This window comes from Mesitornis unicolor, unplaced genomic scaffold, assembly GCF_000695765.1.
Source record: "Mesitornis unicolor isolate BGI_N332 unplaced genomic scaffold, ASM69576v1 scaffold24446, whole genome shotgun sequence".
Classification (NCBI taxonomy): Eukaryota; Metazoa; Chordata; class Aves; order Mesitornithiformes; family Mesitornithidae; genus Mesitornis; species Mesitornis unicolor.
Window position 1 is genome coordinate 45,700 of NW_010189251.1, and position 27,923 is coordinate 73,622.

The 27,923-nt window shown below is 35.8% G+C and overlaps 1 protein-coding gene across 1 annotated transcript in view; it reads left to right on the forward strand.

The window, feature by feature from the left end:
- The window catches only part of DCAF6 (DDB1 and CUL4 associated factor 6), a 73,684-nt gene that overhangs the window by 31,360 nt on the left and 14,401 nt on the right, over window positions 1–27,923 (forward strand). Inside the window, exons 11-16 of the mRNA XM_010186012.1 lie at window positions 1,612–1,779; window positions 8,606–8,665; window positions 15,215–15,320; window positions 20,158–20,273; window positions 21,061–21,144; window positions 21,320–21,641. Of these exons, the coding sequence (XP_010184314.1) occupies window positions 1,612–1,779; window positions 8,606–8,665; window positions 15,215–15,320; window positions 20,158–20,273; window positions 21,061–21,144; window positions 21,320–21,641 (856 nt within the window). The remainder of the gene's footprint in view (window positions 1–1,611; window positions 1,780–8,605; window positions 8,666–15,214; window positions 15,321–20,157; window positions 20,274–21,060; window positions 21,145–21,319; window positions 21,642–27,923) is intronic.

Sequence of the window (27,923 nt, forward strand, 5' to 3'; positions counted from 1 at the left end):
CTACATTTTGAATTGCAGTTCTTGTTACATCTTAAATTGTAACTGTCTCTGGACTGAGTAGAACTGAATCAGCACCAAGTACTGAAAACTGCAATTTTTGACATCATTGAAATTTCCTTAAAAGCATTTTCTAGACTGTTTAGAGTTCTAATTTCCATAAATGTTCATGATCCATGAAAATGATTGATAGTAAAGCTCTTTGCTGTATTCCTTTTAGGAAGTATATATTTTTCATTCTTGTTATACCTCATCAATCATAAACTGGCAGGATGTATATCCCAGAAGTGGTACTAGACTGAGGACATTAGAGCTCATGACTATTTTTTATTAACTGGTACCTGCAGCTAATTTTTGAATGATTTGATTGTTTTTGAGTTTCTTTGTTTTTATGAAAGAAAATTTAAAATTATCTTGCTTCACTGAGTGAATAAGGGTTACAGAATATCTGTAAAGCTTTTACTTGGATGAAAGGTTACATGCCAATGTAATGGTCTGTAGTATTTTAACATTTCATAGTACTGATTTTTTTTTCTTTGCAGATTTCCTCATATCTGCAAAATACTCCAGTGTTCCCTTGATATAAATACTTTTGGGATAGGTCTAGACTAGCAGTTTATAACAGACCTAGCTAGAGCATTTGATGTGAATATTTGAGTCTGAATTACCTTCTTTACCCTACTATATTATAGATGAGAGTAGTTCAGCAGTGGTTCAGGTCAATGTTGTGCTTCAGCTATTGCTAATAAAGACACAATCTGCATTGCATAAAGAGAAGTGCTTGCTATGCAGCACTTGTGTAAGAGGAGGAAATCTGCAAAGAGAATAGAAAGAATAAAAAAATCACTTGGACACCTTATTTTGTAGCAATTTGCAGAAAATATTCTTAATCGGACAGTGGACTGTTACATGCCAAAATGCTCTAACTGACAAATGAATAAAAACAAAATGATGAAAACATTTAAGTCTGTAAAGATGGAACTGAAAGAATAGTCAGTTAAGAGAATGGTACTAGGAACTGTTTATGATCTAATAAATTACTTTCACTGTAGGGCCACTTAACAGTGTTTTCAGACTTTGAAACTTTACCCACTGGGAATACTTGAGATAAAAAATGAGTTCATGGTGAAGTGTATTTTTTGGTTAGATGCTGTTCTGTTTCTATAGTCCAGTTTACTTTTTTCACAGGTTTGTTTTGTTCAAAATTGTACTCATTAATATTCTCACTTTTTATGTGTTAGGAACATGAAAATGAATAATTCTGTTGTTTAATTTGTTTTGAATCAGTCAGCATCTATTTTTGTTAAATAATTATTTGCTAAATGGTTTAAGTGCTGGAGGTTGGGAGAGGGGTGTATTGTATGGCATGAATCCTGAACTTTTAAGTCTTGGGATTCACACATTTAGGAAGATAAAAACAATTTCAATATTTTATTTTATAATCTCTGGATCTTAGTAAATTATTTACTTTTTTTTCCTCTGTATTCCACTTAGTATTTCTTGTTTCTCTCTTTGGTCAGTCCACCACCCCTCCTCCCTGTCTGTATATTGTATGTTCAATTGCTCTTTCTTTTACAGACTTTTTTTTTTTCCCCTCCCCTCCCTGTCTGTCAGAGTTAATGGGACCTGAGTTAGCTATAATCCGTAGGGGTCTACAGCGACTGAGGCTTAAGAAGGCAGAACAACAGAGACAGCGAGAGCTAGCTGAGGGTTCAGCACCACAGTCCTCCTCCTCTGATCAGTCCTCCTCTAAGGGCTCCTCACAGGACCCTCAGACATCAGGTTATCATTTGTCAAGGTTTCTTAAGCAGCTAACGTAGTTCTAGTTTGTGCTGCTGGTGTTTGCTGAGATGCTTCTCTTCCAGAGCAAGGCAGATAATGCATTTGCTGCTTGTCTTACTTTGCATGTGGTGGTGTTTATCATCACATGGTTAAAAAAACAGTTCTCATTTATCTAACATGTTTGGATTATACGGCTAAACAATACTATGCAGAGAAGGTTTCCTAGATGCATGGTATCAGGTATGTGCAATGTTTGTTAGAGCAGTTGAGCAAGAAATTGCTGCGTCCTGAATAGTGCACTTGAAATTGCATTTTTGGTGTTAATTGTATACAATAGTAACATTTAAGACTTGGCTTTGGTTTAGCATATGTTTTAAATCAGGGTAACAATTTAGTAAAACAGAATTTTGGCACTCTTAAATGCTACGGTTTTTCAGTAAGTACAGTGAAAATACTTGTAACAAGCCAAAATCCCCAGATATGATCACCTTTGTAAAACAGAGTGACTTTTCATTTCACCATCCTCTTTCTCTTGTCTCTCTTGTCTTATTGAGATAAAAAATTATTACCAAAAAGCCTTGGAAATGTTTATAGTAAAAAGAGACATATTTGAGAAAGTTAGGGTTGAAGCATGTGTATGAATAATGATATAAACCCTGAAGCATACACTTGAAGCAAACTTTGTCATCACATCATATAAAAATGAATGAGCTGCATGCTATGTGAAACATCAGCGTATTTTGTGTGGAGAAGTAATGTCTAGCAATGTTTCTTCTGTGGATAAATTACTTACAAGGATTGTGTCATACATTCACAGCTTGACTTGCTATGGTTCAGTCTATTTGTTTATCTGGAGTCTTACAGAACAATTTGATATAACAGTGGCTAGTGCTGTAGTAACATTATGGAGTTACTGAATTTTTAATAACTTCCTACACTAGAAAAATCTACAGGGAGTTTTCAGAATGTTTCCAAATGTGTAAATCCTGGAGGGCTGTGTGCTTATCCTAGGAATGGTGGCCATAGATGCCTGTTACCAGTAGGAGGAGAAGGAGAAAAAAATGGTAGCAGTGTTCTTGTAGGTGGCTGCTGTTTCCTGCCAGGAAAACAAACAAAAAAAAACCCCAAAATCTTAACAAAAAGTGCCAATTTTTTTCAGCAACCCGAGCATCAGAATTTATTAAAGCATAGATATGTGTTGATAGAGGCAAAACCATAGCTAACACAGTCAATAGATCTTGATCTTCCATTTTGTTTTCAGAGTGACTTAAAAACCCCTTTTTTTACTGAATTGTTTCCCATTGAATTGAAGTTGGAAAAAAAAGTTTGATTACAGCCGTATCTTTAGAATTTTCAGCTGGAGGTATATCTGAGGATATTTTACTACCTCTGAAGTATGTGCTGGTCTGAGTTTCACTTGATACTGTCTCTCCCATCTCAGTGCTCCTTCAAGGGTGCAGTGTAATTCTTTACTCCCAGTGCTCATGTGTCTACACACTGCAGGCTCCATACTGACACAAATTTGAGGTGTTAAGCTGAGTAGTTGCTTTGACTGGAAGTCAGAGACTCCCAGTTAGTTTGGAGCCCATCACTGCCTCTTGGAGTTTTGAGTTCCCATGTGCTTAGAACTTGAAGATAACTAATTGGAAGGTTCATTCATTTTGTTTGGGATCATGAAGGAGCCACAGAACACCTACATAGACTTGAAGGAAACTAGTATCCAAATATTTACCTTATTCTTCATGTGATGACAATCAATTTGCAAATGGAACCATTTTACTTATTAAGTAATTGCTTTGACAGATAGATTCACTTAGCATTATGGAAACATTTATTTCTGGATAGAGAAAGGGGGAACAGTTTTGCTACCTGACCTTCAGCTCATTAGGATATATATCTTTTTGCTGTTTGGTCTGATTGGTGGATTTTGCTACCTTCAGCATTGTAGACAATGGAAGATTTAAAATGAGGAATTAAAATTTAATATTTAATGTGCTTGGACAGTTATTTCTCAATAAGTTTGATAGAAGATTATGTTACCTTTTCCTATCTACTTTTATGTGTAAATACAAGAAATTCCTGTTGGGCTTCCGCAGCTTGTTTCATTGCATTCCTCCTTCCCCTATTACGGGAGGGAACAAGTGAAACTTGTTTCTTTTCATTGGCGAATCTAGATCACCTTTGCATGTCTATTTACTTTTTAAATTTTCTACACTCTGGATATGGAAATATTCTATGTTTTTTCTGCTTTTTTTTCCTGCAAATTACTTTGGTTTGTTCCCTTTTTCTGACCTCCCAAGACTTATTTTTGGAAGATGTGTATCCACAATCTGTTCCTTTAGAAAACCAAAGCTGCAGATCTTTGGTCTCTTGCTTTTCCACAGAGACAATTTTTTCCAATTCTGTGGTAAGTTGGCATTTCAGAAATGTGGTAGAAGATAAAGAAGTTCTTAGTTTGGGTTTTGGTTTGTTTTGGTAGTAAACTTCCATACAGAGATGATCTATCTTTTTTTTTTTTTTTTTTTTTTTGTGCAAGGTTGTCTTTGATGTTCTGTCTTGAGGTAGATATTCAGTTTTCCGGCACATACTAGTCGTAAATTTTCAAACAAAAAAATTACACCCAAAAATATGTCTACCACTATGTGAAATGACATCATAGCTTCTCGCCCAGGGCTGCAAGTACTCAGTCCCTACTCTGGGAAAACTTACGTAATTTATGCTTGAAATTTTTTGGGGGAAATTCTTTGTGAGACTAAGGCCATTTCTTCTGATCTGTATTTCATTCTTAATCCTTATTTTTGCAATCATAGAACTCAATTATAGCAGTAGACATAGAGTGGAGAAAAAAATACGCCAGTCCTGTAAGAAATTACCAGCAGAAAATTCCAAGAGCTGAAAGCTTTTACAGGTTTATTAGAAAATTAGACTGTATGGTAGTTATTCTGTCTCCTAGCCTAAGGACTTATAAAGGTTACATGAGGATTTGTAAACTTTATTTGTAATAGTTAACCTTCATTATTTAAAAAAATATGGTCAAAGGTTTGTTGTTGAATGTGAAAGCGAATTAACTAAGTGATGATTCACAGTGGGCTGATCTGACACTGAGGAAAAAGATGTGCAAACTACAAAGATAGTAAACCTTTTTAACCTAACTGCTCTGCCCACTGCTGATATGTGTATGCGTTGCCATTACCTACATCACTCCTCTTTTTCAGATCTTTAAGTGAATCAATTGCAATTTGAGAAGTTACAGAAACATCTGATCTTGAAGTTTTCACTTTTTCAAGAAAAAATAAATCGTTATTATAGATCAGTGTTCATCAGGGGTTCCTGTAGCAGACAGTGTGCATCATCTTGCCCATAAAGATGTGAAGTAACATGAAGCTTCCTTTTTTAAGGAAAACTTTAATCTGCTTTAGGCTGCATTTATTGTGGAATAGAGATACATATGCGTGCATGCTGACATATTGCAGAACCTGTGATACACGTTGACTTGATTCTTTTTTTTTAAACTGATTGTTTCAAAAGTCTCTACAGTCAGCCTCTTTAAAGGGGAACAAACTGGACCTTCACTTCTGTGTTAAAGCTTTCTGTGAAGAACAAGGGAATGACTGTAGTTTTTATTACTATATTCTTTGCGTTCTTTTTAAACACCCAGATGTAGAAATGTGCCTATATGAAGTCCAAAATATGTAACTGGGAACTTACTGACTGTGCAAAGCAATTATTTCTAGTTATTAAAACATTAAGGTCCACTAAAGGTACCATATTTTGAACTTTAAAAACAGGTCTCAGTGCTTCAGGCCTGACTCTCACACTGGAGCTGCTGTTACAGTGATACAAGGAGGAAAATTTTTCTAAGCAAAACAGTAGAGGTGGCATGCTGATATTTTGCTGAAGTCAGGTGCTGATTGCCCCAAACTATAGGAAGATCCTTCAGCATATAACTGACTTTAAAATTATCTTCTATTTTCTGTTTGAGGTTCCCCAAATTTATGAATCTCCAGTTCCCTCTTTAAGTGGTGTTCCAGTTTAGAATGTACTGGTGACATTACAACCAGTGGTGAACTGCATTGGGATGTAGACCCAGCCTGTGAAGGCTCAGGTAAGAGTTTGGATTTTTGTTTGTTTTTTTAACTATATGGCACAGTTTTGGTAATACTTTTTTGCAAAAGCTTAATCAGAAATTATGAAAACATTTTTCAGAGTTCTGACAAAACAAAGCCATATATTAAAAAAAGAGGCATTTACCTGAACTTCTCTAGGCTGGTTTCATTGTCATGTTTGTTTCCCTGCCTGAGGTGTGGGATTCCAGACTGCAGTGCCACTTCAAGGGGTGCTGGTGATCTGTGGCTTCAGGGGACTTGAAAAAGGCGGGGGGACAAAAGAAACAAACAAAAAAGGAAAACAACAAAAAAAGATGTTAGTTTAAAATTGCTTCAAACTGAGCTCTTTTCCCTAACCATGTTAATTGGAATGTTTCGCATGCTTCCCATATGTTGTTTAAAATATCTCATATTGCAAGTGAAGTGCATTCACAAAGCTGTAAGAAGACATCAAAATAATTGTCAAACGTGGGAGATTTAAGCCTACATTAGCATGGACTTCTACCTAGAAAATTTTTCATTTTTGCTTAATGTGATTGATTGATGCACATGATAGAACATATCTATTTTTTACTTTACTGTTGTATGACATGAGGTCTTGATAAAATTTAGAAATGCTGATAAGGGTAGTAAATGTAATTTCCTATGTTTATAATTAAAAAAATCTTAGTTTAGTCATATTTCTTCTGTTCATCTTGGTCTGAATTAAAGAGCTGATAGATTAGCTTTTCCAGCCAAGTAAAATGTTTGACAGCATGATACGGCTTTTAAAAAGGGACACATAAGATTATAGAAAGAATTGGTGTGTGAGAACGGAGCACGACTGAGAATTGCTGTCTTCTGCCATGAGGCTTCTCAGCTTGCTGTCTGAGACCTCTCTCCCTTTAGCACTTTTGATACAGGTTAATCCCAATCATGGGCTTCATAACTGAGAGTCGGTGATCAAAGGCAGCCTGCCCTTGAGAGAGGCACACTGATGCCAGTGCTGAGTCAGCTGGAATACAAGTAGAACATCATATGGCATGGTGCAGCTTTACACCAGCTTTTTTCCTCTGATTTACATTCTAAAAAGTGGACTACTACTCCACTGAAAAAACTCTGCTGTAAATACTTCTCTTCTGAATTAGAAATGACACGAAAAGCACACTTCAGTTTTGGAAAGTGAAATACGTTAACGTTACAAGTCTCATGCGTAAGAGCTGCGTCTCATCTGAATCTAGATGACAAAATCTGTGGTCTGGCTTTGATGTATTTAGTGCAAGATATGGGCATGGCTGAGCAAGGGTGAAGACAAAACAGGGCCAATTTTATGTTCCCCAGTTATGGAAATAAACTGTGTAAGCCGAGTTACCAAAACAAGGCAGCCTCCAAAACACACTGAGCTCGCTTCAGATTCTCCTGGTCTCTGTTCTTCACTCCTTGTCCCCTCCCCTATGATGATAGGTATTGGTGCAAGGAAGGAACAGACTGATTCTTGCACCGATGGCTAGGAATGAAGTATCATGTGAGGAAACATATGTAAATTGGATTTGTCAATTTAGCAGGTTTTATGGTTGTATGACAAAATAGCTGATTCTGGCCCAGACCTGGAAGTGAGCTTCCTGTAGGAGAGAGTGTATTATTTCATTGCTTTCCTTGTATAGATTTTAAATTTATGTTAAAATCCCTTTAGCGTGCTGTGATGTTGGCAGACTATGACTCAGTTTATAATACAGGATATTAAATCCTTTTAGCTTAGCATGAATTTGTTTATAACACAAGAATAACAAATGCAACCAAGACATGGTGACCTAGCCAATATTTTTGAAATACTGCAATACATCAGTTCATCTTAAGATAATACAGAAGTAAGATCCGGTCTTCAGAGGTGACAAGGAAAAGAAACTCACAGAAGCTAGTGAACTTAGCATCTGTTATTTGTCTGTACAATGAATGCAGAGCTGGTGATAGTTATTAACTGGTAGTGTCCAGTGGAAAAAATGCACTTCTGAGTTTTTTGTTTGGTTTTTTTTGTTTGTTTTGTTTTTGTTTTTTTTCTGTGATTACATGAGGATTTTTGTAAGACTGGTGTGGTGCTGTGCAAAACTCATGAAGACATATTCTCAGTCATCAGATGCCAGAGGTATAGCATCTAGGAATGCAGAACAATTGAACTGTTATATGAGTGGGATGTATTTTGGTGTTTTAAAGTTTTTAAAAACCATCTATATGCTGTTATATCTGTAAACAGTCTCATCTTTTACATTTTTATATTCATAGATATAAATATTGAAGATACTGGTATGTCACCGAGGATTTTATATGGAAGTATCAGTATTCTGAAATTTACATTTGGCACATGGTTTGAAATACTAGTGTCATCTGGTAGTTGGAGCAAAGGCTTTAGGAGTCATAACTCTTCAGTGTTTTTCCCGACATGTTAGAAATTTGAAGAACATAGTGAAATCCTTGGTAATGGACAGGCATTTTTAATATTGACATGTCAGCAAGCTTCAGGCTGTTCAATGATGACTAAAATAAATACCTAATGATTTGAAACAAGTGGCTTTGCTTCTGTCATGCCTAGAAAATGCAATATGGCTGGCTGCTTGTAAAACAAACCCAAAGCTTCCTTATGTTGCTGCTTTTTATTTTTTATTTTAAACTAACATATGATCATGACCTTGCTGTGCAGTTCTCTGCTGCTTATGTTTTAAGTTGAAATCTCATTTTTGTTTCAGATTCTCCTTCTTCTGTGGTTAACAAACAGCTTGGATCCATGTCACTTGATGAGCAACAGGGTGCGTGTGACAGGAAATGCGCTATACCCAGCCATAGTTGATTGCAATGCTTCCTTTTAAAATTGCCTTTAATGATGATAAACAGTCTAAAAATGCTGTTCATCTACATAAAGTAAAATTCTGTAAGCAGATCTGCTGGAAACTCATTAATTATTTAATTCTTAATATGGATAACAGAGTAAGGTTAATTGTTCTCAAAAGCCATCCAATGCTCAATTCTTAATGCATTTGATGTAGGTGCAGTAAATGTCTTAGGTACTCTACAGACATTTAGAATATTTTTTTAAAATGCAAAGTAAAATTAATCCTTTAAACAGTCTTTTTCTGAATGGTGGTTTTTCGATCAAAGTGCAAATATCAAGATTGAAGTAACTTTTAATCTCATAATGCCAAATTATCTTATGCAAGAAAGATGTGCAGCTTTGTTATACTTGCACTGTTTGAGTAACTTAAGAGTATCTATTGCACTTGGGTGCATCTTACCTCTGTAACCCCTTGTTCTACACACTTTCTGCTAAACAACTACTAGTATTTCTCTGTAGTTCCCCTACGGGCTGATGGTAGAAAGAATGCTTGTGAGCTTTTTCTGCCCATTAATCATCAGTCTTCAAATTGTGAGCAGTGAAGTGGGCCATAGGTGACCCTGTTCCAGCTGAACCAATGTCATTTGTAGTGAATATTTATGCCTGAATAATTAATGAGTGATAGATGGTAATTTAAAAATAAATTTCCATATACTCTGCATTATGCTTACTTCCACATTAAAGCCTCTGTAGAGATTTAATAGCTCAAATCCTGCAAAAGACCTGGCTGATTCATCTTGTTTCACATTCTAAACTAGAATGCCATTTTGAAATCCCATTTCTGGAAAATAGTCTGTTTGGCAACTGTAGATTTATTTTAGGATACCAGAGAATTGGAAAAATTAATTTAAGATGTGTTTTATATTGACAAAATAAATTCATTTTGTGCAATTACATTTTGTGATGAAATAGCCTTAAATCTCAGTGTGTAAATTTGCTAATTATTCATAGTTCAGTAGTCTACATCACTCCAATAGTCAAGTTTATTTGGAAAAATGGCTTTTAATTAGTGGCCAAGTTATGCTCTCTGTTATGAACTCAGAACAAAGCATTATTTAGTGAGAGTAGAATAAACTAGAATTAACATAGAAAGTCTGTATGTTTACAGAAGTTCTTACAACTGCAAAGATTTTGGGAAACTGATAAATTGTTCCATGGAGTTGTGAATTAAGCCCATCTGACGACAAAGATAAAACCAGAAGTTTTGGTCCCAGAAATAATTTCCCAAATCTGCATCAGATTCCTCTTCAGAATGAGTTGCCTTAAAAACTAGTTTGTGTATTACTATTGTTAATTGCATAGTTGTGATAGACCCATTAATGTAATAGACTCTAGGGAATGTTTTCTAATATTTTTTTTCTGCATTAAGAGAATACCAGAACTAATGTGAAGAAGTTTCCTCTCATAAAAACACTTAGAATTCTTTTAATATGCAAAAAAAAAAAAAGCCCCAAATACACTTGTTTATCCAGACTTTATTGGTAGACGAGTTCTCTGATTGTTTTAAGGCGGTGTTTTTCTGTTGTGATAGTAAGGATCACCTTGAAGAGACACAGAATGTTACTTCTAAGTTGGAAAACTAGGAATTTGGAAAAGGAGGTAATAGATTAAGAAATCTCTTCCCCAGATGATAACCAGAAAGAATAACTTGCTGAGATTGAGTTGAATTTTTTACTACATTAGTTTCACTTCATATTTGTACAGAAATCTCAAAAAAGTCTAAGTAGATAATGAAGGAAGTCATATCAAGTCTTTTTATATAGAAATGTTTTTTCATTCTTTTCTTAATTTGGTACTGAATCAGCTGTCTTCTGTTAGACCAGTCTCTTTAGTTGGAATTTATGTTTTAAGACTGTTTCTGGGTTTAAAGATGCTTTGATCCTTATTACAATCATAGAAATTTATAATGCCATTATTCTGGCAGTCCAGCATAAGATGTAAGTCATCTCTGTCTGTACAAAATTATTTCAAATGGATTCCAGTGATCAACACTGGAATTTTTTTTACTGTGATTGTCATAATGGAGGATGACTGCTATGGATTTGTTTCAGTGTAAGGGCAATATTATGACTGTAAGGTACTGCCTGAGCTGGTACAATTAAAGAGGGAACCTGAAGCCAGAGAAGTAGCTCGATAACATGCAAGTGTAAATGTGTTTATGCATCCCATGCCATCTTAATGTTGCTTCCTACATACACAGAAGCCATACTGATTACTGATATTTCTAGATAGTTGCAAGTTAGTGCAAGGGTTTAGTAATCCGTTATGGTGATGTCCATACTGGATTGTACAGTGTCACATTATAGTTACTTGAGCTGGCTCAGAACAAGCTGGTATGTCAGCTGTGTCAGAGTTAGTCCCTTATAAATAGTGTTGTAAGTCTGGGAAACTGTATTGGCATGTGTTGTGTCCCAGCTAATTAGCTCTACCTCCCAGTCAGATGAACTGGTCGAGCGTTGGTATGCATATAGAGCTTTCCAGATCTATAGTGAGCTCTGCAAGTACAAGCTCAAGGATTTCAAACCTGTGCTTTATTGTAACACACGGTGGGGTCTGTACTGCCTCCTTCCCTAAAGTGCAGTACTACATCTAATTAGTATGGGCATCATCTAGGCAAGGAAATTGTATGCTTTGGGCTATAGATTAGCCTGGTCCAAAGATTTCATTTTGGTCTCCCTTTAGACATCATTGTGCCTTATACTGACTGGTATCAGTGTTACATTGTTCAGTCAGTCAGTATTCCTCACTAGATAAAAGAATTTCCACCCTTCCCTCTGAGTTCAGCTGCTTCTGATGAATTTTCATGTGTTAAGCATTCCTGTGGAATTCTTATTTTCTGAAATACCCCACTTATTTTTAGCTCTTTCGATCAATTAGTCTCCCTTCAGAAGTAACGCTCCTTGGCTTTCACCCAGAATACAACCCTGTCTTCAGAATGTACAAAACTGATTTTCTTGTGAGGAGATCATGATTAGTGCTGGATAGGAATTATTTTGGAAGTTTTTAATGAAAAGTCATCTATCCTCTTATGGGGTTGCCAATAGGCTAGTGAATAGGGCAGCATTTGAGATGTGGAAAACTAGCTTGAAGTTCCTTACCATGTTAGTTTAACTAGGTAAGGCAATCTGTAAACCTGTCTTTATGCGCTTACCACTTCATAGATAAGAGCCCCAATCCTTGTGAAGTTACACTTTGCACGGGTTTGTTTTCTAAGAGACAAAGTATGTATGAGGGGTATTGCTTTCAGTTGTGGGGTTAGCTTTTTTTTTTTAAAAAAAATAAGGTTATGAATGAATTTTTTTCTTCAGTTTTGAGGGTTGTAGTTTAAAAGTACCTTCCTCATGTAGGCATCTAGAGAATGGAGTATTTCATGGGAATGTCTGTTCTAGGACAGGATTGCTTATGAAATAAGACTCTAATTGCTGATAGTATCTTTAAAGTACAATGTGTTTGGCTGTAAAATCTAAGTAAAGTTTCAAGGTATTTTTGAGGAATTTGGAATAGAGGCTAGTAAGGTGTTGACAAGCTATAACTTTCTCTTGGAGCAATTACTGCCCTAGTAGAGCTTGCAATCAGATTAACAGTTTTGGCAATAGCTCTCCCCAGAATCACAGAAGCTTTACAACTTTTTCTCTTTTTTCCTTCATTTTTTATCAATGTGAAGTAGATCTGACTTGATGGGATGAACCTAGTAGTGAGAGAGAAGAGGGCTTCGTTATGGTCTAGTCAGTCTTTGGCAATCACATTGTTCTTCTTGAAAACAAGTGGCTCATGACTTCTGGATTTTATGTGGCTTCTCTAAACGAATGTTTAATTATGTACTAGGCAAAGCTTATTAGCTTTCTTCACAGAGGCTCCCATTCAGGTTTCATTAGCAGTGTAAGTTTAATATAAAATAGTGAACTACCCAACTAATTCTGTGCAGTTTATCAGATTCTTGTCTCATCTGTCATTTGAAAAGTTTCTTGTTCTTATTAGTGTCTATTTCATGCCCTAAAGCTAGTTTAAAGAAGAAACTGACCCAATCCAAATTACAGCTCATGTTATTGCAGACACTTCTAAGGAAAAGCTATTACACAATATGGTTTAACAGCTATCTATCTACAAAAATTTGTGCAAATAATTTCTCAGTTAGCCAGTGCCCTCTTTGGATTAGTCTGCAGCAATTCTTCCAACTTTTTAAGTGTGAATAAAAATGACCATTGCTTCCACAGTAAGTGTAGACAGAGGACAGACTTCATGCATATTGGTTAATTTCTTTGATGTTGAGATATTAAGACAGGAGAGCACTTCTATGATAATACGATCTGAGCTTTATAACACAAGCTTAATATTCAATTAGGTTCGTTATAGGATAGCAAAGTTTGGTTACTTTGGTCAGTAATATTAACTAATTTTGTGCTGAAGCAAATGTTGCATAGCAGTATCAAGTTACAGTATAGTCACTGGTTGGTGGCTGTCTTGGACTATTCAAGGCAGTAAGTTGTCTGTCTTTTCCTATCTGAGTTCCCAGTTCAAAGATACGTCTTGTCTGTACCTGTTACAGGGAAGGTAAAGAATTCTCCAACTATGTCATTTTTACTCTTTCAGTGTTCAGCTCCTAAGGAGTTGTGCAGTATTTGTACTTGCTTAGGAAGGGATGCTCAAAGTTTGAACAAACCTTTATACTAAGAGATGCTTGCTAATAGGTTGCCAAAAAATAGAGAAAGCACCTGTTTAGTTAAGAAAGTAACTGTAATTTTTGTTCAAAAGATCTATATACACTGCTATAAAATATTTTCTTAATTTGTTTCTTACTCAGTTTATTTCAAGAACTGGAAACCTTGATTTTGATCAGTTTTAGCCTTGCTCCACTCTAACAAGAGTGTAACTGGAAGCTTTCTTTTCGATAGGCTATGAGATTTTTCTGTGCATAGAATGAGGCCCCTGCCTTATGTATGATTAGGGTCATGGTTGTAATTGGTTAATTCTATTTCACATAAAAAGATTTTAGTTTTTCTTACAGGGTTTTGGATTTTTTATGTTTTGGTTTGGGTTTTTTTTAAATTCTCTTCAGAATATATAGAAATACATATTTAAAATTCTTTAGAACAGCTGATCGCTGGTCTGATCCTGTGAGTGGACTTCTGCGTGTCAGCAGTTTAAAAATATGAACACTGATCATTAGGTTAAATTCTTATGTGCTGTTTCATAGTTCCTATACCTTAATTGTGTTTTTTAAAATAAATAATCCATGGCAGTATTGTAGGCAATATTGTTTTAATGATAGCCTTTTAAGTGGGGAATTTGTAGGTTTGTGCTTCAATCGAATGTTAGATTTTAACTGATGTTTACCCAAAGATGATCTGAAGCTTTTGATTTATTATAAGTGTCAATCTGCTGCCAACACTGCAAGTATACCTATAGCCAAATTTCTGTACTCTATAAACCAAAGAAAATATGGCATGGTTTTGTCAAAACAATCCTGAGAGAAAAAGCTCAGCATTCATGAAAACCAAGACAACATTCTTTATTGGTCATCTGGGCAGTGCCTAAATACTAAACTCTCTCATCTGAGTTCTGAGAGAATGGCATCTCTGTCATGAGGCCTAATCTGATGATTCTTTTCATTAACTTTTCAGTATTGCCCAAGGCCAGCTTCAGTATTGATGGCAATTGTGCCATGCATGTAGATAGATTGTGACCATTAATTTTACTCAAGGGTGGTGGATGGATGGATGTCACTGAGCAGTTCTGTTTCGAAGGAGCCCACTGAACATCCTTAAAACTACATATGCGGCAGATGTTTGGCAGACTTGCAGTGGTTTTCAATTTGATTCACTTCTGTTGCTTTTGGACACTGTGAATAGTTTGGTTGGCAAGTATTCTGCTTACAGTCATTGTGATATGAATCCTGAAGCTCTCAGAACATGAATCTACAGTGTTTTTATGACAAATAGCTGACAATTTACAGCAAGTCTAAAGATATTGGCAGTTGGTTTTAAGTAGGAGAAAAAAAGTAAAGAGGATAGTGACTTTTCCAGACCACTGACTGTCTAGATCTCACCATCTTTTTTTCATGTGTATTTACGGAGGCAAAAAAAGACTGAACACCACTTCCAAAAACCTTTTATATTCTTATTAATATACTTGATAGAAAAGGGATCTGCTTATGAAGGATAATATTGTGTGTACATGTACCTATCTGCAATTTAATTTACCTGCATGTTGAAGGACAGCATCTTCTTTGTTTGCCCTTATAAATACAAATAAATTTAGGCCATTTTTTAAAGCATTGCAAATTTGGTGTCTTTACTCTGATACTTTTTAACTTTTTGCTTGGGCTGTAAGCGGTCCTAAATAGACATTGTACATGTTACTACCACATTTGTCTTTTGTTAGGATAATTAAGTGTATCTTCAGAAATATAACACCTTTATGTATGTTACTGATGCCTATATAAACTTTATCAACCCTATATTTACAGAGAGTGATAAGCCACGAACGGGAGCAGGTGAACCAGTTTTAAGTTTGCACTACAGTACAGAAGGAACAACTACAAGCACGATAAAACTGGACTTCACTGATGAGTGGTAAGAAGTTAATTTTGATTTTGACTGGTTGTTGATCAGCACATATCAATAACACTGGTCTAACATAGCTATGGATACTTTTCTGTATAGTATATGGATATTTTTAGGTGTACATAGACAATTTGAAATGGCTGTAGTGCTTAACACATTCAGAATGTAAAAAACAGTCATACTATTTACTGTGAATCTTTTTAATGCTAACATAGTTTGAAGTGTGTTATCTTCATCAAACCCTAGCATAATATTAGTGTTCACTAATCTTACTAAAGCAAGGTTTTACAGTGATGGAAAGGTGGTTCAGAGGCTAGCACTTAAGTTTTAATTCTCTGCTCTACCAGATTTCTTAGATGGTATTTAGCAAATTAGCCTTTCTGTGACATAGATCTTGAGTTGTATAATAGTGAAATTAGTGTTTCTGTGTCTAAAGAGTGTTGATGAATGCATGTGGTTAATACATTTGTGGACTGTTTAGATATTATAGTGATGGCATCATTTTCAGATGATAAAGAAACCCATACTGTCTAACTGGCCTCACTTACTTAGTTTTGTATCAAAGTCCATCACTGGAGCATCTCAGGACCTCCCAAAACAACCACAATCCTTATTTTATCTCCTCTTACTTCTATTCCTTTGCTTATGTTTTCAAAATTATTGTAGAACACAGTAAGTAGAAATGCTTGCTGGCATTTGTCACTGGGGAAAAAAAGCCACCACATTTAGGTACTCTTAAGTGCTGTGGCTTTAGACATAAAACACACATTTTGCCCATAGCAGTTTGGAAACTTTAGCAGTAATCTGTGTGTTTACACAGGAATGAAGACTTTGCCCATGGGAATCTGAAATACTGTGATACTTATGTTCAGCCAATCTATCAGACAGTATTTCTACTTGGAGTCCAAATCCTACCAGCTTTGAAAGAATCAGTTCTGCTGTAATGCTTTTAACTAATTCTACATTTAGTTTTGTAGTCATCTTTGCCTAATATTTTAGGCAAATTTCACAAAAGGAACAGAGTATTAGCAAATGTTTTATCCATTTATTCTAGTGGTTTTTAATGTAACAATATTACTACCACTGTATCACAGAAAACAAATTTTATTAAACAGCGTGAACATTTTGTTTCTGTGTTTATTTTAATAAAAAATTTGAAAAATGCCTTTTACACTTCAAATAGTTAATGATATATGTGATTCTGAAGTTGGAAAATTTTAATTAACAACTTGGTGAACAACTTCAAAAACAATATTAAGAAAACACAGAGTATACAGGGAATGGAGATGAGGGATAGGAAAATTACTTGTTACAAAAATCTGTAGTTGAGAAAGTAAAGACTACTAAGAATTAACTTCACTTTTCAAAGGGTATTTAAACAAATGAGATAAAGTTCTTTGGTGGTTTAATTGTATTGCAGTGAGGATGGAATGGCAGTTAAGGAATACTGAGAGGAGGCAAAAACTAAATAAATGCTTTGCGTTAGTTTCCAGTAAAGTTGAAAGTGTTGATGAAAAGGTCACAATATCTGAATGCAACTTAAGTGGAAGTAAGACTTGGAAAATAAGTCAGGAAATTTGGAGGAAGAAGAGTAATCTTCATCTTAGAATTGGTTGGTTGGATGATGGCAAATGTACATATTCCATCTAATAGCAAGTTTTTTAACAAATCTTTTTGGCCAAGGGTAACACCATGTGAATGACAAACATCAAATATAATACCAAAGGAGAATGAAGAAGTAAGCACCATGATCTTGTAAGACTAATGGTAGCATATTAAAGGCTTTAGGACAGTTCTGATAGAAAGGCATATTGAGACAAGCAGTACATGGGAAATAAACCAAAATTATGGGAACTAGAATTTGCACGATTCAGTACCTTTTTTTTTTTTTGACAGAATAATGGGTTCTAGAAATATAAATGGTGTAATAGAGTGAAGCTGCCTGCATTTCCAGAAAGTATTTGATACTTTGCCACAGAAGCCTGTGGGTTTCCTTATGGCCAAAGAGTGCATTTTGCTTCAAAGTTTGGTTTTTTTAAAACCACAATGAATCAAGAGCTTAAAATATGAACTCTGAAGCGAGAGACTACAGTTTCTGAAGAGAGGCCAGTCTTGTCTAGATATATCACAAGGATTGCTATAAATGTTAGATCTACAACAGAGCCTTTGAAGCCAGTGGCCTGAAAATTGCAGTCTTGGATGGAAAGGGTGAGGTTGAAGTGGGGAGTAAAGGAAATCTGTATAGATTCTGATGAGTGTGGAGGACAGTGCTTGAGTTACTTTTTATGGGGACTGTTGATCCCTTGATTTCCCTCAGTCGGAATATACATCACTGTGTCATCTCAAGATGACATCTCGCCCCCTTCCTGGAAGTGTTCAAGGCCAGGTTGGGCAGGGCTTTGAGCAACTTGATCTAGTGGGTGGTGTTCCTGCCCATGGCAGGGGCTTTTGACTGGCTGATCTTTACGGTCCATTCTAACCCAAACCATTCGGTGATTCGCATAGATTTCTATGATGCTATGTGTAAATTCTGTTCAAGGTGGGACAGACAGATCAATAAAGAAACTCAACATGGTGGTAAGCTAACTTAATGGAGCTTTTGTAGTGGATAGTGTAGTGTGGGTAGCGAATGGAAAAAGCATTTTCTAGCAGGACAAAGGTGCAAGGTGTTGTCAGTTCAGAGGCTAACTAAAAATATTGTGCCAAAGAATGGAATAATAGAAGCAGGATGCAATTCCATATACGACATTTTGCAGTTGAGAACAGATAACAAAAATCTAATCTGAAAGTTTAGAGTATTGTGAAAATGAAATGGAGGAAGACATGGACCTACCAGTCACTTCATTCTCAATATAGTGCAGCTACTAGAAAGGCAAGTGTGATCCTAGATGTCACCAGCTGAGAGACTTAAGCCAAGGATGAGAATTACTGGTGCTGCTGCTCAACTCTGCTTTACTTTGTGACCGAGAATGCCATGTGCAATCCTCGCCACGCTTTCAAGGAAACGAATTCAAATTGGCAGAGGTTCAAAGATGGGTTATGCGGAGAACTGGGAAAACAGAAAACCTGCTATAGAAGCAGATAGTAGGACTTAGAGTAACAAAAGCACAGGGTGTTACTTCGCTCTCTCAAAAACATCCTCTTCGTGTAACTATTGGTGTGAAAAATAACACTGAAGTAAAAATTAAAGCAGAGTAATACATTAATGTAAATTAGCATTGAGTGTTAAGCTAGAAAGTAGATTTCTAAGAGTAAAAAAACCAAAAACCTTAGTGCTTAGACTGTAATTAAATTCATAGAAGTGATTATATCATATGAGGCATGAAATAATAAAAAATACTCTCCTTGGTGTCTAGCAGCACCCTTCTTCTCTGTCCATTCAGAAACAATGTAGAAAATATTTGATTTAGAAGAAATACTATAAGGGCTAAAAAATTTTCAACATACTCCACATGTGGTATAGCAGCGAAACAGGTTATTGCTCATCAGGATAAGTAAAAGCTCTCACATTTAATGTAAAAAATAAAAGTACTGATGTCAAATAGATTCTCAAGAATCTAGAATAAGCATGATTTGTGCTGCTTTGTAGCACATAAAATAGTTTAGTAATAACATACATAGATAAGAATCACAGAACGTTAGGGATTGGAAGGGACCTCAAAAGATCATTTAGTCCAATCCCCCTGCCTGAGCAGGAACACCTAGATGAGGTTACACAGGAAGGTGTCCAGGCGGGTTTTGAATGTCTCCAGAGAAGGAGACTCCACAACCTCTCTGGGCAGTCTGTTCCAGTGCTCTGTCACCCTCACTGAGAAGAAGTTTCCTCTCACATGTAAGTGGAACCTCCTGTGTTCCAGTTTGTGTCCATTACCCCTTGTCTTATCATTGTTTGTCACCGAGAAGAGCCTGGCTCCATCCTCGTGACACTCACCCTTTATATATTTATAAACATTAATGAGGTCTTCCCTCAGTCTCCCCTTCTGCAAACTAAAGAGACCCAGTTATATGTAACATTACAGTCTAAATTATTGAGAATTGTGCTTGTTATTCTTACATCTTTATTTCTGCTTTTGTCTAGCTATTTGCCTAAATTTGAGGCCACAACACAGATATAGGATGGGAGAGAATGAGAGTTCGGGAACAAGGCTTTGCATTTTCTAAAATAAGGCCTTTTCTATAGAGCCTAGAAACATCAGTTTTGATGACATTCAGAACAGCAGTATTGCATATTTCCTGAGGAATAGTTTTCCTTATTGTAAACAGATATTGGTCTTCCACAATAGTCTAAACACAAATGGGGAGTAAATGTCAAGTACTAGCTAATAGTAAATCTTGAGAAACAACAAAATTTTGAGGACTGAAAGCTGACATCAGAAGTCCCTGTCTCAAAAGGTACAGGAATGAGAGTTAAGGGTGAAGAACCTAGAGAATTATATCTGAATCTTTTTTTAATTGGATGGGATAAGATTATGTATTGGTGCTCAGCTGGCAGCTTGTAATACCTTTAATAAAAACTCTGACCATTCATACATGCAAAAAAAAAGTGTAAATAGTGAAAAAAAGCAAATCCTTTAGAGTTTTCACAATATTTTTGAAAGCAATGAAGAAACCTTTAAATGTTATAAAAAAAGATAGCAAGGAGAGAACAGGGTTCTGTGACACAGAGGAGAATAGTGTAGGGTGAGTGGTGATGGACACAAAAGAAAACTTTGAAATTGCTGTGAATGTTGTTAGTTGTAGCTGCTACCAGAAGCTATTGAATGAGAATGATGGTCAGGCTGTGCTATTGCAATGATCTTATCTACTTATATTATTTCTAAGTATTTTTAATGTGTTTTATTGCCAGGAGCAGCACAAATTCAAGCTCTAGAGGGAGTGGAAATCATTGCAAAACTGAAGGCCAAGAAGACAGTGTGAAACCAAAAGCCTCAGAAGAGTCAGGACCTGAAGATGAAGAAACAAGTAAGATAGAGAGTTATATCTGTAATGTTAAAGTGAAAATTCTGGTCTCGTATGTTCATGGCTATCATTGAACACAATGGGAGTCTCAAACATGTGCATATTAAGGCAGAATACTGCCATAATAGAACATGATTTTTTTAGGAAAAAAAAAAGATGCCAACCAGAGATAGTTGCAAATAAATATCAAAATTAACTTATCTTGTCTTTAGTTCTAAAACCCTTACTCTTTTTTCTTAAGGACATATTCTGCCCCAGTTTGTGGTAGAACAAAAATAGAACAACTGCATGTGGCAGTCATAAATATGTGCTAGGTATTTTGTTACATTTTTTTTCAAGAATTTAACTGTATTTTTTGCTTTGTGGTTGTCTTGCTCATCATTGCCAAAGGGCAGTCAAATCAAATGACTGGTTCCAGAGAATTTTTTTTAAATCCCTTGTAATAGAGAGAACTTAATTTCTGCCTTCAGAAATAATAGCTTTCAGTAAGTGATCATCTATTTCAAGAGTATTAATGCTATTCTTGCAGCTAAAGTTCTCATAGCATAGGATATTAAACATATTAATAAATAAGAAAGAAATACTTTTTTTGTTAGTGTACTGGGCAACTAGATAGGTTTATATATATATTGCCCTTTACGTGATTAGTATCTGAGATTACAGATGGACTTTGAAGGGGGTTTCTTTGGTTGGTTTCATCTGGGAGTGCTAGAATCATTTCGATTTGCTTACATTATAGATGTGCATCTAAATGAAATCATGTGATTTAATATCAAGTTGTTTAATTTAGGAGTTCCTGATGAATGTCACAAGGAAGATGCAAGTGCTGAAGAACTGAAAACTACAGATGAAACTGCAGAGATGACAGAAGCGAGTATGTATCTGTACTCTTTCAAATATAGTTATATGAAGAAGCAGAGAATGAACAACTAAATTTCCAATATAGACTCAATATGCATAATTTAACTTCTGTGACCATTTATAATGTCTTCTAAAATAGGCTATAATGATTAGTGCTGCGACTTATTTTCCCCAATATTTTCTATCAGCTGTATCGGATAAACCTGGTCCTGAGCGTTCTGGAATCCAACCAGAAGAAACTGGCCCCAGTGTTGATGCTGTCTCTGGAAACGTAGAGGAAGAAGCCTCCTGTGAAAAAAGCGCAACTCAAGAAATTTCAGGTCAAAGTACTGAATCCACTGCCAACTCACTTGCTGCAAATGATGAACCTCAGCCACACCCGGAATCCTCAGGGCTTGCAACTCCAGACGAGTCTTCTACCAGGACCTCAGCTCTCCAAGAAACTGATGATAGTGATGATGATCCTGTTCTGATCCCAGGGGCAAGGTATCGAGGAGGACCAGGACACAGGTTAGGGGAATATTTATCTCTGTTATTGCTTGCCAAAATGCATTTTTTTCAATGGAAGATCTAGAAATCCATGCCTCATATCCTTAATTAAAATAAGTTGTTCTTTGACAACTAGCCAAGAGCTTGATGGCTGAGTCTAATTTGCCTATATGTAAGATATGTATAGCTATATTTTCCCTCCTAGCCAGGCAAGCTCCTGCAGATCTAATACCTGCCTGTGCTTATTTCTTGCCTGCTATTTGCAGTTCATGTTTTCATTATACTTATGACTACAGGAATAATAGAAAGTTATTAAATTTGTGTACAGGAACCTACATTTTCTTTCAGCTGTACTTTAGGTGTTCTTACTTTGGCAAAGCAAGAGCTTTTAACTGTTGTTGTTCAGCAATACTGTGTTTGTCTGCAGTACATACATTAAGTCTAATGTGTTTGATTTTTCATTCTTACTTTTTCTCTGAAGGAGAAACTCTGAAATCCTTTTTATTTTGTTGGTTATTGAATATTAGTATGTCTGGCAGTCAAAAAACCATCAGTAGATTACTAGTGGCTGTCATTAATAAAAGATGTATTTAGTAAGCTTTGTATTTATTTTTCTTTTGTAAAATATAAACAGCTGCACATACTCATTGGATCATTCAGTAAACTTAGCCCCAGTTTGGTTTTAATAGCTTTATTCATTAATTTCAATTCTTGGACTTTATAAAAGCTGTAATAATCATTTAAGCAACATCTCTATTGTTAGACTTAAAAAAACACCTTTTCCACTTGTTTTAGATGTTTTTGTAACCTAGCGTCAGATGCTGTGGCTGTACTCCTGTTCAAAGGCAGTGTTACCTTGCTAATAATTTCTTATGCTAGCAATGCAAATTCTTTACAGGAAGCATTACAATATGGATTAATTGTTGTATATAGAAAAGCTATTCAATAATTTGCAGTTAAAAAGAAGTCATGAGCTACCACATTGTCAGAAATGACTAAAAGAACAGTCAGTGGTTGCTTATTACATAGCACGAGTAATTCTGCTCACTAAATGAGTTTTTATGAAGAAGTCAGTATGTACAGATTCCGTATTAATTCATTAACTTTCCATGCAATACCAAGTAATTGTAGATAAATACCTAATGGCAAATCCAGTGTTCATTGGGATCTAGTGATTAAAGAGCAAACTGAAAAGCCCTGCAGTTTTAATCCTTTTTCTGTTTTTGAGCAGGATTCTTAGCTTCTCTTCATGCACCTTATGTTGTCTCTACCACGTAATAGTTTTTGTAGTAGTGTAATAAGAATGACACTTCCAGGTATCACATAGCTGTTACAATTTCCTGCTTGTGGAGACATCTTAAATGAAGTTACGCTTCATCTGGCATGCTTTGTTACCTTCTTCGTATGCAGTGAGATTTCTTTCTGTAGCAGTTTAAATTTATCATATAGGAAAAATCATTCTACTAAATTAACAGTACAATTACAATTCTTTGTGCAGCCCCCTGCTCCTTTATTCTTCTCCCAGTAAAATCTGACAAAAACTGCTGTGTAGTCAATACTGGTTTAGGATTGCCTCCAGGCTTTCATTACTCAGGTTTAATGCCTGACCACTTTTATTTTTTGTTCTGCTTTTGTGTGTGTCCAAGCAGTGAAGTTTTCTAGTTTAGCTTCTGAGCAGTCAGATACACATTTACATTACATTCTCTCCTGTTCTACTGTTTCAGGAGTTTCTAAATGCCCTCTGAGATACTGAAGTTAGACATCCTATGTGTGCTTAAAGGAATTTGTATCTCCAGAGAGAAAGCAGGCACTGGTGGCCTTAAAGGCTAGGTATAAGCCCTCTTAGTATTTATATCTCATGTGAAATAGAGTAAAAAGAACAGGAAATTCTCTCTGCTACTACTGTGACAGTTGTTATAGCATATGATCTCTTTCATAAACTGACAAAATTTATATAAAATCCCCCTGACCCCTTAACTAGTGGGAAGCTACTTCAAAACATGGCTGTTATAGTGGGTATAAATTGACTAAAATTAGTAATTCTGTTTTGTGTTAACATACTGTTTTGATTGAAATAGGGTTTTTTCAAGCTTAAGCTTTTTTAGTGCTTATAATTTGAATGATATTCATCCTGTTCGTTGTCAGCTTTTGTTTCACTAGACTAAGAGTGCAAAGTTTTTCTCGCTTTTAGTAGTAAATATTTGTGGTTTTCCTGCCATTGTGCTGATTCCTATCTGTCCTCCTCCATGTCCCACTCCTTTCCTGAACACAGTAGACCAGAATTACACACATTGCGCTGTTTGGATTTGCTAGGAATAATGGCATGAGCATTACTCTTGGTCTAGAGAGGATTCTCTGAGACACGAGTGAGCTGTAGTTGTATCCTTCTCTCTTGCTAAGGGCTGTCTCATAGTGGTGGCTTGTGAACTGACGTGAGATCAGTTTGTGCGCTGAAGTTTTTCCTCTTTGCTGCTTACAATTAACGCATTCCCATCCTTCACCAGGGGGAAGCTCAGGAGTGCCTGACTGTCAATTGGATACTACAGCACTTCTACCCAACTCTTTTTCTTAAGGTCCTACAGTTCCCTCTGTATTCATAAAGTTACCAAACCTCATGTCCTCAATGCATTGGATAATAAGCAAAATTGCCTGCAAGGCTGCTTAACTCCACCAGTATGCTTCATATAGACTTATGTTTACTCTTTTCTCACTTAGTAAATTGACTTACCTAACTATTCCTTTACTTATTCTCATCTTCTCAAGTTTATCTAATAATTTAGTTTCCAATGTGTCATCCTATGAGATCATTAATGGCATTAATATAGAAGTAATACAGTAGATTTTTTTTTTCCCTCTAGAATATCAAGGGTGGGGAGAGGCATGATGTGGTTTTTTTGTTTGGTTGGATTATTTCCTCTTCAGAGAATGTTATACAGCTACTCTGGAGTAATCTACCTTTTGTGAACCCGCTTTATGCGGTGGCAAAAAAAATGTTTAATTTTTATCTTTTTTTTAGGACAAGAACCAGAAGGGTGTTGCCTTCTGAAACAGAAAGCTAAAAGATGTTTGACTAATAGGCATTTCCCAGTATATAGCATTACTAGCTTTTATTTACAGGCAATTTTAGAGAGGTTTTAGGTTGGTGGGTTCTTTTTTTATATACATCTACCTATCTATCTATCTATCTATCTAATAAATAGCTGTTGTTGTTTAGAGAAGAAACTCCACAGTAGCAGAAATGAAAATAAAGGAAACTGTCTCAGAATCATCTTCCCACTGTAAATTACTTCTTCCACTAAGAAAGGAGGAGTGGGCTTCTGATTCTGTACTCTGAAATCATTATTTCAAATTTCCTCTCAAGGGAAAAATGTGGCAGAAGTACTTTTTTGTACTTGCAGTTAAGTAAATGGAGAATCACAGAATCAGAGAACGGTAGGGGTTGGAAGGGACCTCTGAAGATAACTAGTCCACCCCCCCACCCTGATGTAGCAGGATCACCCAGAGAAAATCACACAGGAATGTGTCCAGGCGGGTCTTGAATGTCTCCAGAGAAGGAGACTCCGCAACTTCTCTGGGCAGCCTGGTCCAGTGCTCTGGTACCCTCACAGTAAAGAGGTTTTTCCTTATGATTATGTTTATGTTGAACTTCCTGTGTTCCAGTTGTTCACCATTGCCCCTTGTCCTTTCTCTGGGCACAACCAAGAAGAGTCTGGTCCCAGAAGTTCCTGTGCATCAACTTTGCTGTTGTCACTTAGATTTTAATAAGATAGATGTAGATTTCAGATTAATGAATAGAATTTTGTCCATTTTGCAAATCTATTGTTTACAAAGCTTCCATTATTTGAAATTTTTCAAGTCCAACTTTTAATGTGTTCTCTTATATAATCTAAATAATAGATAAAAGGGACAAACTTGTACTGTAGTTGCTTAAAAATCTGAAAACACAATGGGGATAGCTAGCTTCTCACCAACTAACCTGAAACTGAACTTTCAGGAAGGACTGTGCAGCAGATATGGAAACACAAATTTTGCACCTACTTTAGTATTTTGAAAAAGACATGGAATAGTAACAGTGAAATAGCATGATCTTTTGGTTGATGAATTGGTTAAGTGAACTGAATGTTGGTCAGCTAGGAATAGTTTTGACATGGAACATTTCTTTGAAAGAAAATTGAGAATGTTACATCTCTGTTTTTTTCTGTAGCATTTCTACAGCCACTGAGCATCACTATAGGAAAGCTGAGGACCAGTGACCAAAAGAAGCAGAATAGTTATTTAATTTTTTTCTTGTCATTGGTCTAGTCAATATTTGCACTTTTTCTTACACAGTTTTGTTTAACTGCCCAGAATATTTCCAAGTTTTAAAAAAATGAAACCTGTTTTGTGCAACAGAGTGGCTTAGCTAGATGCCCAACAGAGAAAATAACCTTCTAGGTAATTCAGGGAATCCATGTGAAAAGATCTTACAATTATGAGGAGATATGGGCAAAGCATGCCCATAGCATATTTTTAAAACTTACTAAGTTCAGCAAATTTAGTTGGAACAGCGATAGATAATAGTCCTTGCCTTAGCACCGTACTTTGTAATCTGGGGTGGTGGTGTGGGAAATCCTTGCAAAATGTATGTTCTTCATGCACAGAGAATGCAGTTTTCAATGGATTGATCTCAGTTTTCACAAATCAGTCAAAACTATTCTCTGAGGGCTGCTTTCCTACTTAAATGACTAATTAATTTTGTTTGGACTTTGACAGAATCTGATCTGCAAGTGGAGGCTAAGCCTGGAAAATGTTAAACTAGTAGGTTAAAATTTCAATCCAATCTGAACGTAAAATGGAAATTATTATGCAGCTGCTTCCACTCCTGCTATGATCTATGAAGAATTACTGCATTTTATGAGATCAACTTTGTGTACTGTTATGTAATCTGAATACTATTTTTTCTGAAATCAGAGTAGTCTCATATACTAACACACTGAGGAGAAGCAGTCTTCTCGGAATATGTAGAGCACATTTTATAACAGATGCTAACCTTTAAAAACATGATACCCAGCATTTTTGAATGACTTCAGTTGTTGTTCCCTTTACTAGATATAATATCAGAGGAACAGCGATAGGTGATAGAATAATGAGGTAATTAATTATTTTCTTCCTCCCCTCCTCCTTTTTATTGCAGTATAATGGATTTATCAGGTTCTTGTTTTTCATATCTAACTGGCATTTTAAGAATCGCTATACTTGAAATGCTATGAATTACAGAGCATATTGCTTGAGTTATATTTAGCTGCATGTACTGCATGGAAATTGAAAAGAAATCACAGTGTATACGCTTAACAACCTATTAACCTTTTTATTGTGTGCCATAGAAATTAATGGAATTTGAAAGGTGTGTAGTTCGTGGAAAGCAAATACCTTTTTATATTCTGGTGAGGAACGTGTTATACTTGCATGTGCCACAGCTGACTTGCTTTGTCTGGTAGCAGAGAACACACAGTTCTGGACAAAAATATAAGAATACATGTATCAAAGACTCTTTATATTTTTTGCCTGAACAAGGTCATGGAACTGAGCATAATTATTAAAGCTATGTTTGATAATGCATATTTAGCAAGAGACCTGCTAAATCTTATACAATACTTCTTTTAATGCAGTTGAATGGAAAAGTCACTTGATCTTATATTCCTCTTTGAAATATTTGAGTGAATCAATTGTAAGAAATACAAGGCAATTTGGGCAATTGTGTTTGGCCACATGCCATAAGAGGAGAAACTGATTTCATGCCAAAGGCAGCGGAAATGGCACAAAATAATTAATAATTAAAATTAACATCGTAGTTCTGTTTGGCTGGAAAGGAAAAGACTCAGGATGTGGCTTCATAAAAGACCTAACCCAAGTCCTATATTTTAAATGCCTACAGGAAAATAGTGCAGACATTTATTTCTCTGTCTTATATTCCAATCTTAGCAGCAATGGGAATGCATAGAGTTCACTTGGCAACTTTCTTAATGGTTCAGGAATTTTTGTACTTTTCGTGCTTTAAAATTCACAATAGGCATTCTTTCAATAGTAAACATGCTTACCATGGAGACCTTTAGCTCTTCAGCACAGCCCATGAGAATATTTGTCATATTGCTATAAATTTAATATAAAATTGAATGATGCATTCAGCATATATTTTTTTTTTAATCTGTATGTTTTTCTCTGATTTTTCTTTGTCATTTTGCAGAATATCAGGTGAAAACTTAAAAATATCTTGTAGCTGAGAATAGTTGAAACATGAATTGTGTTAGAAGGCTGGGAAATCAC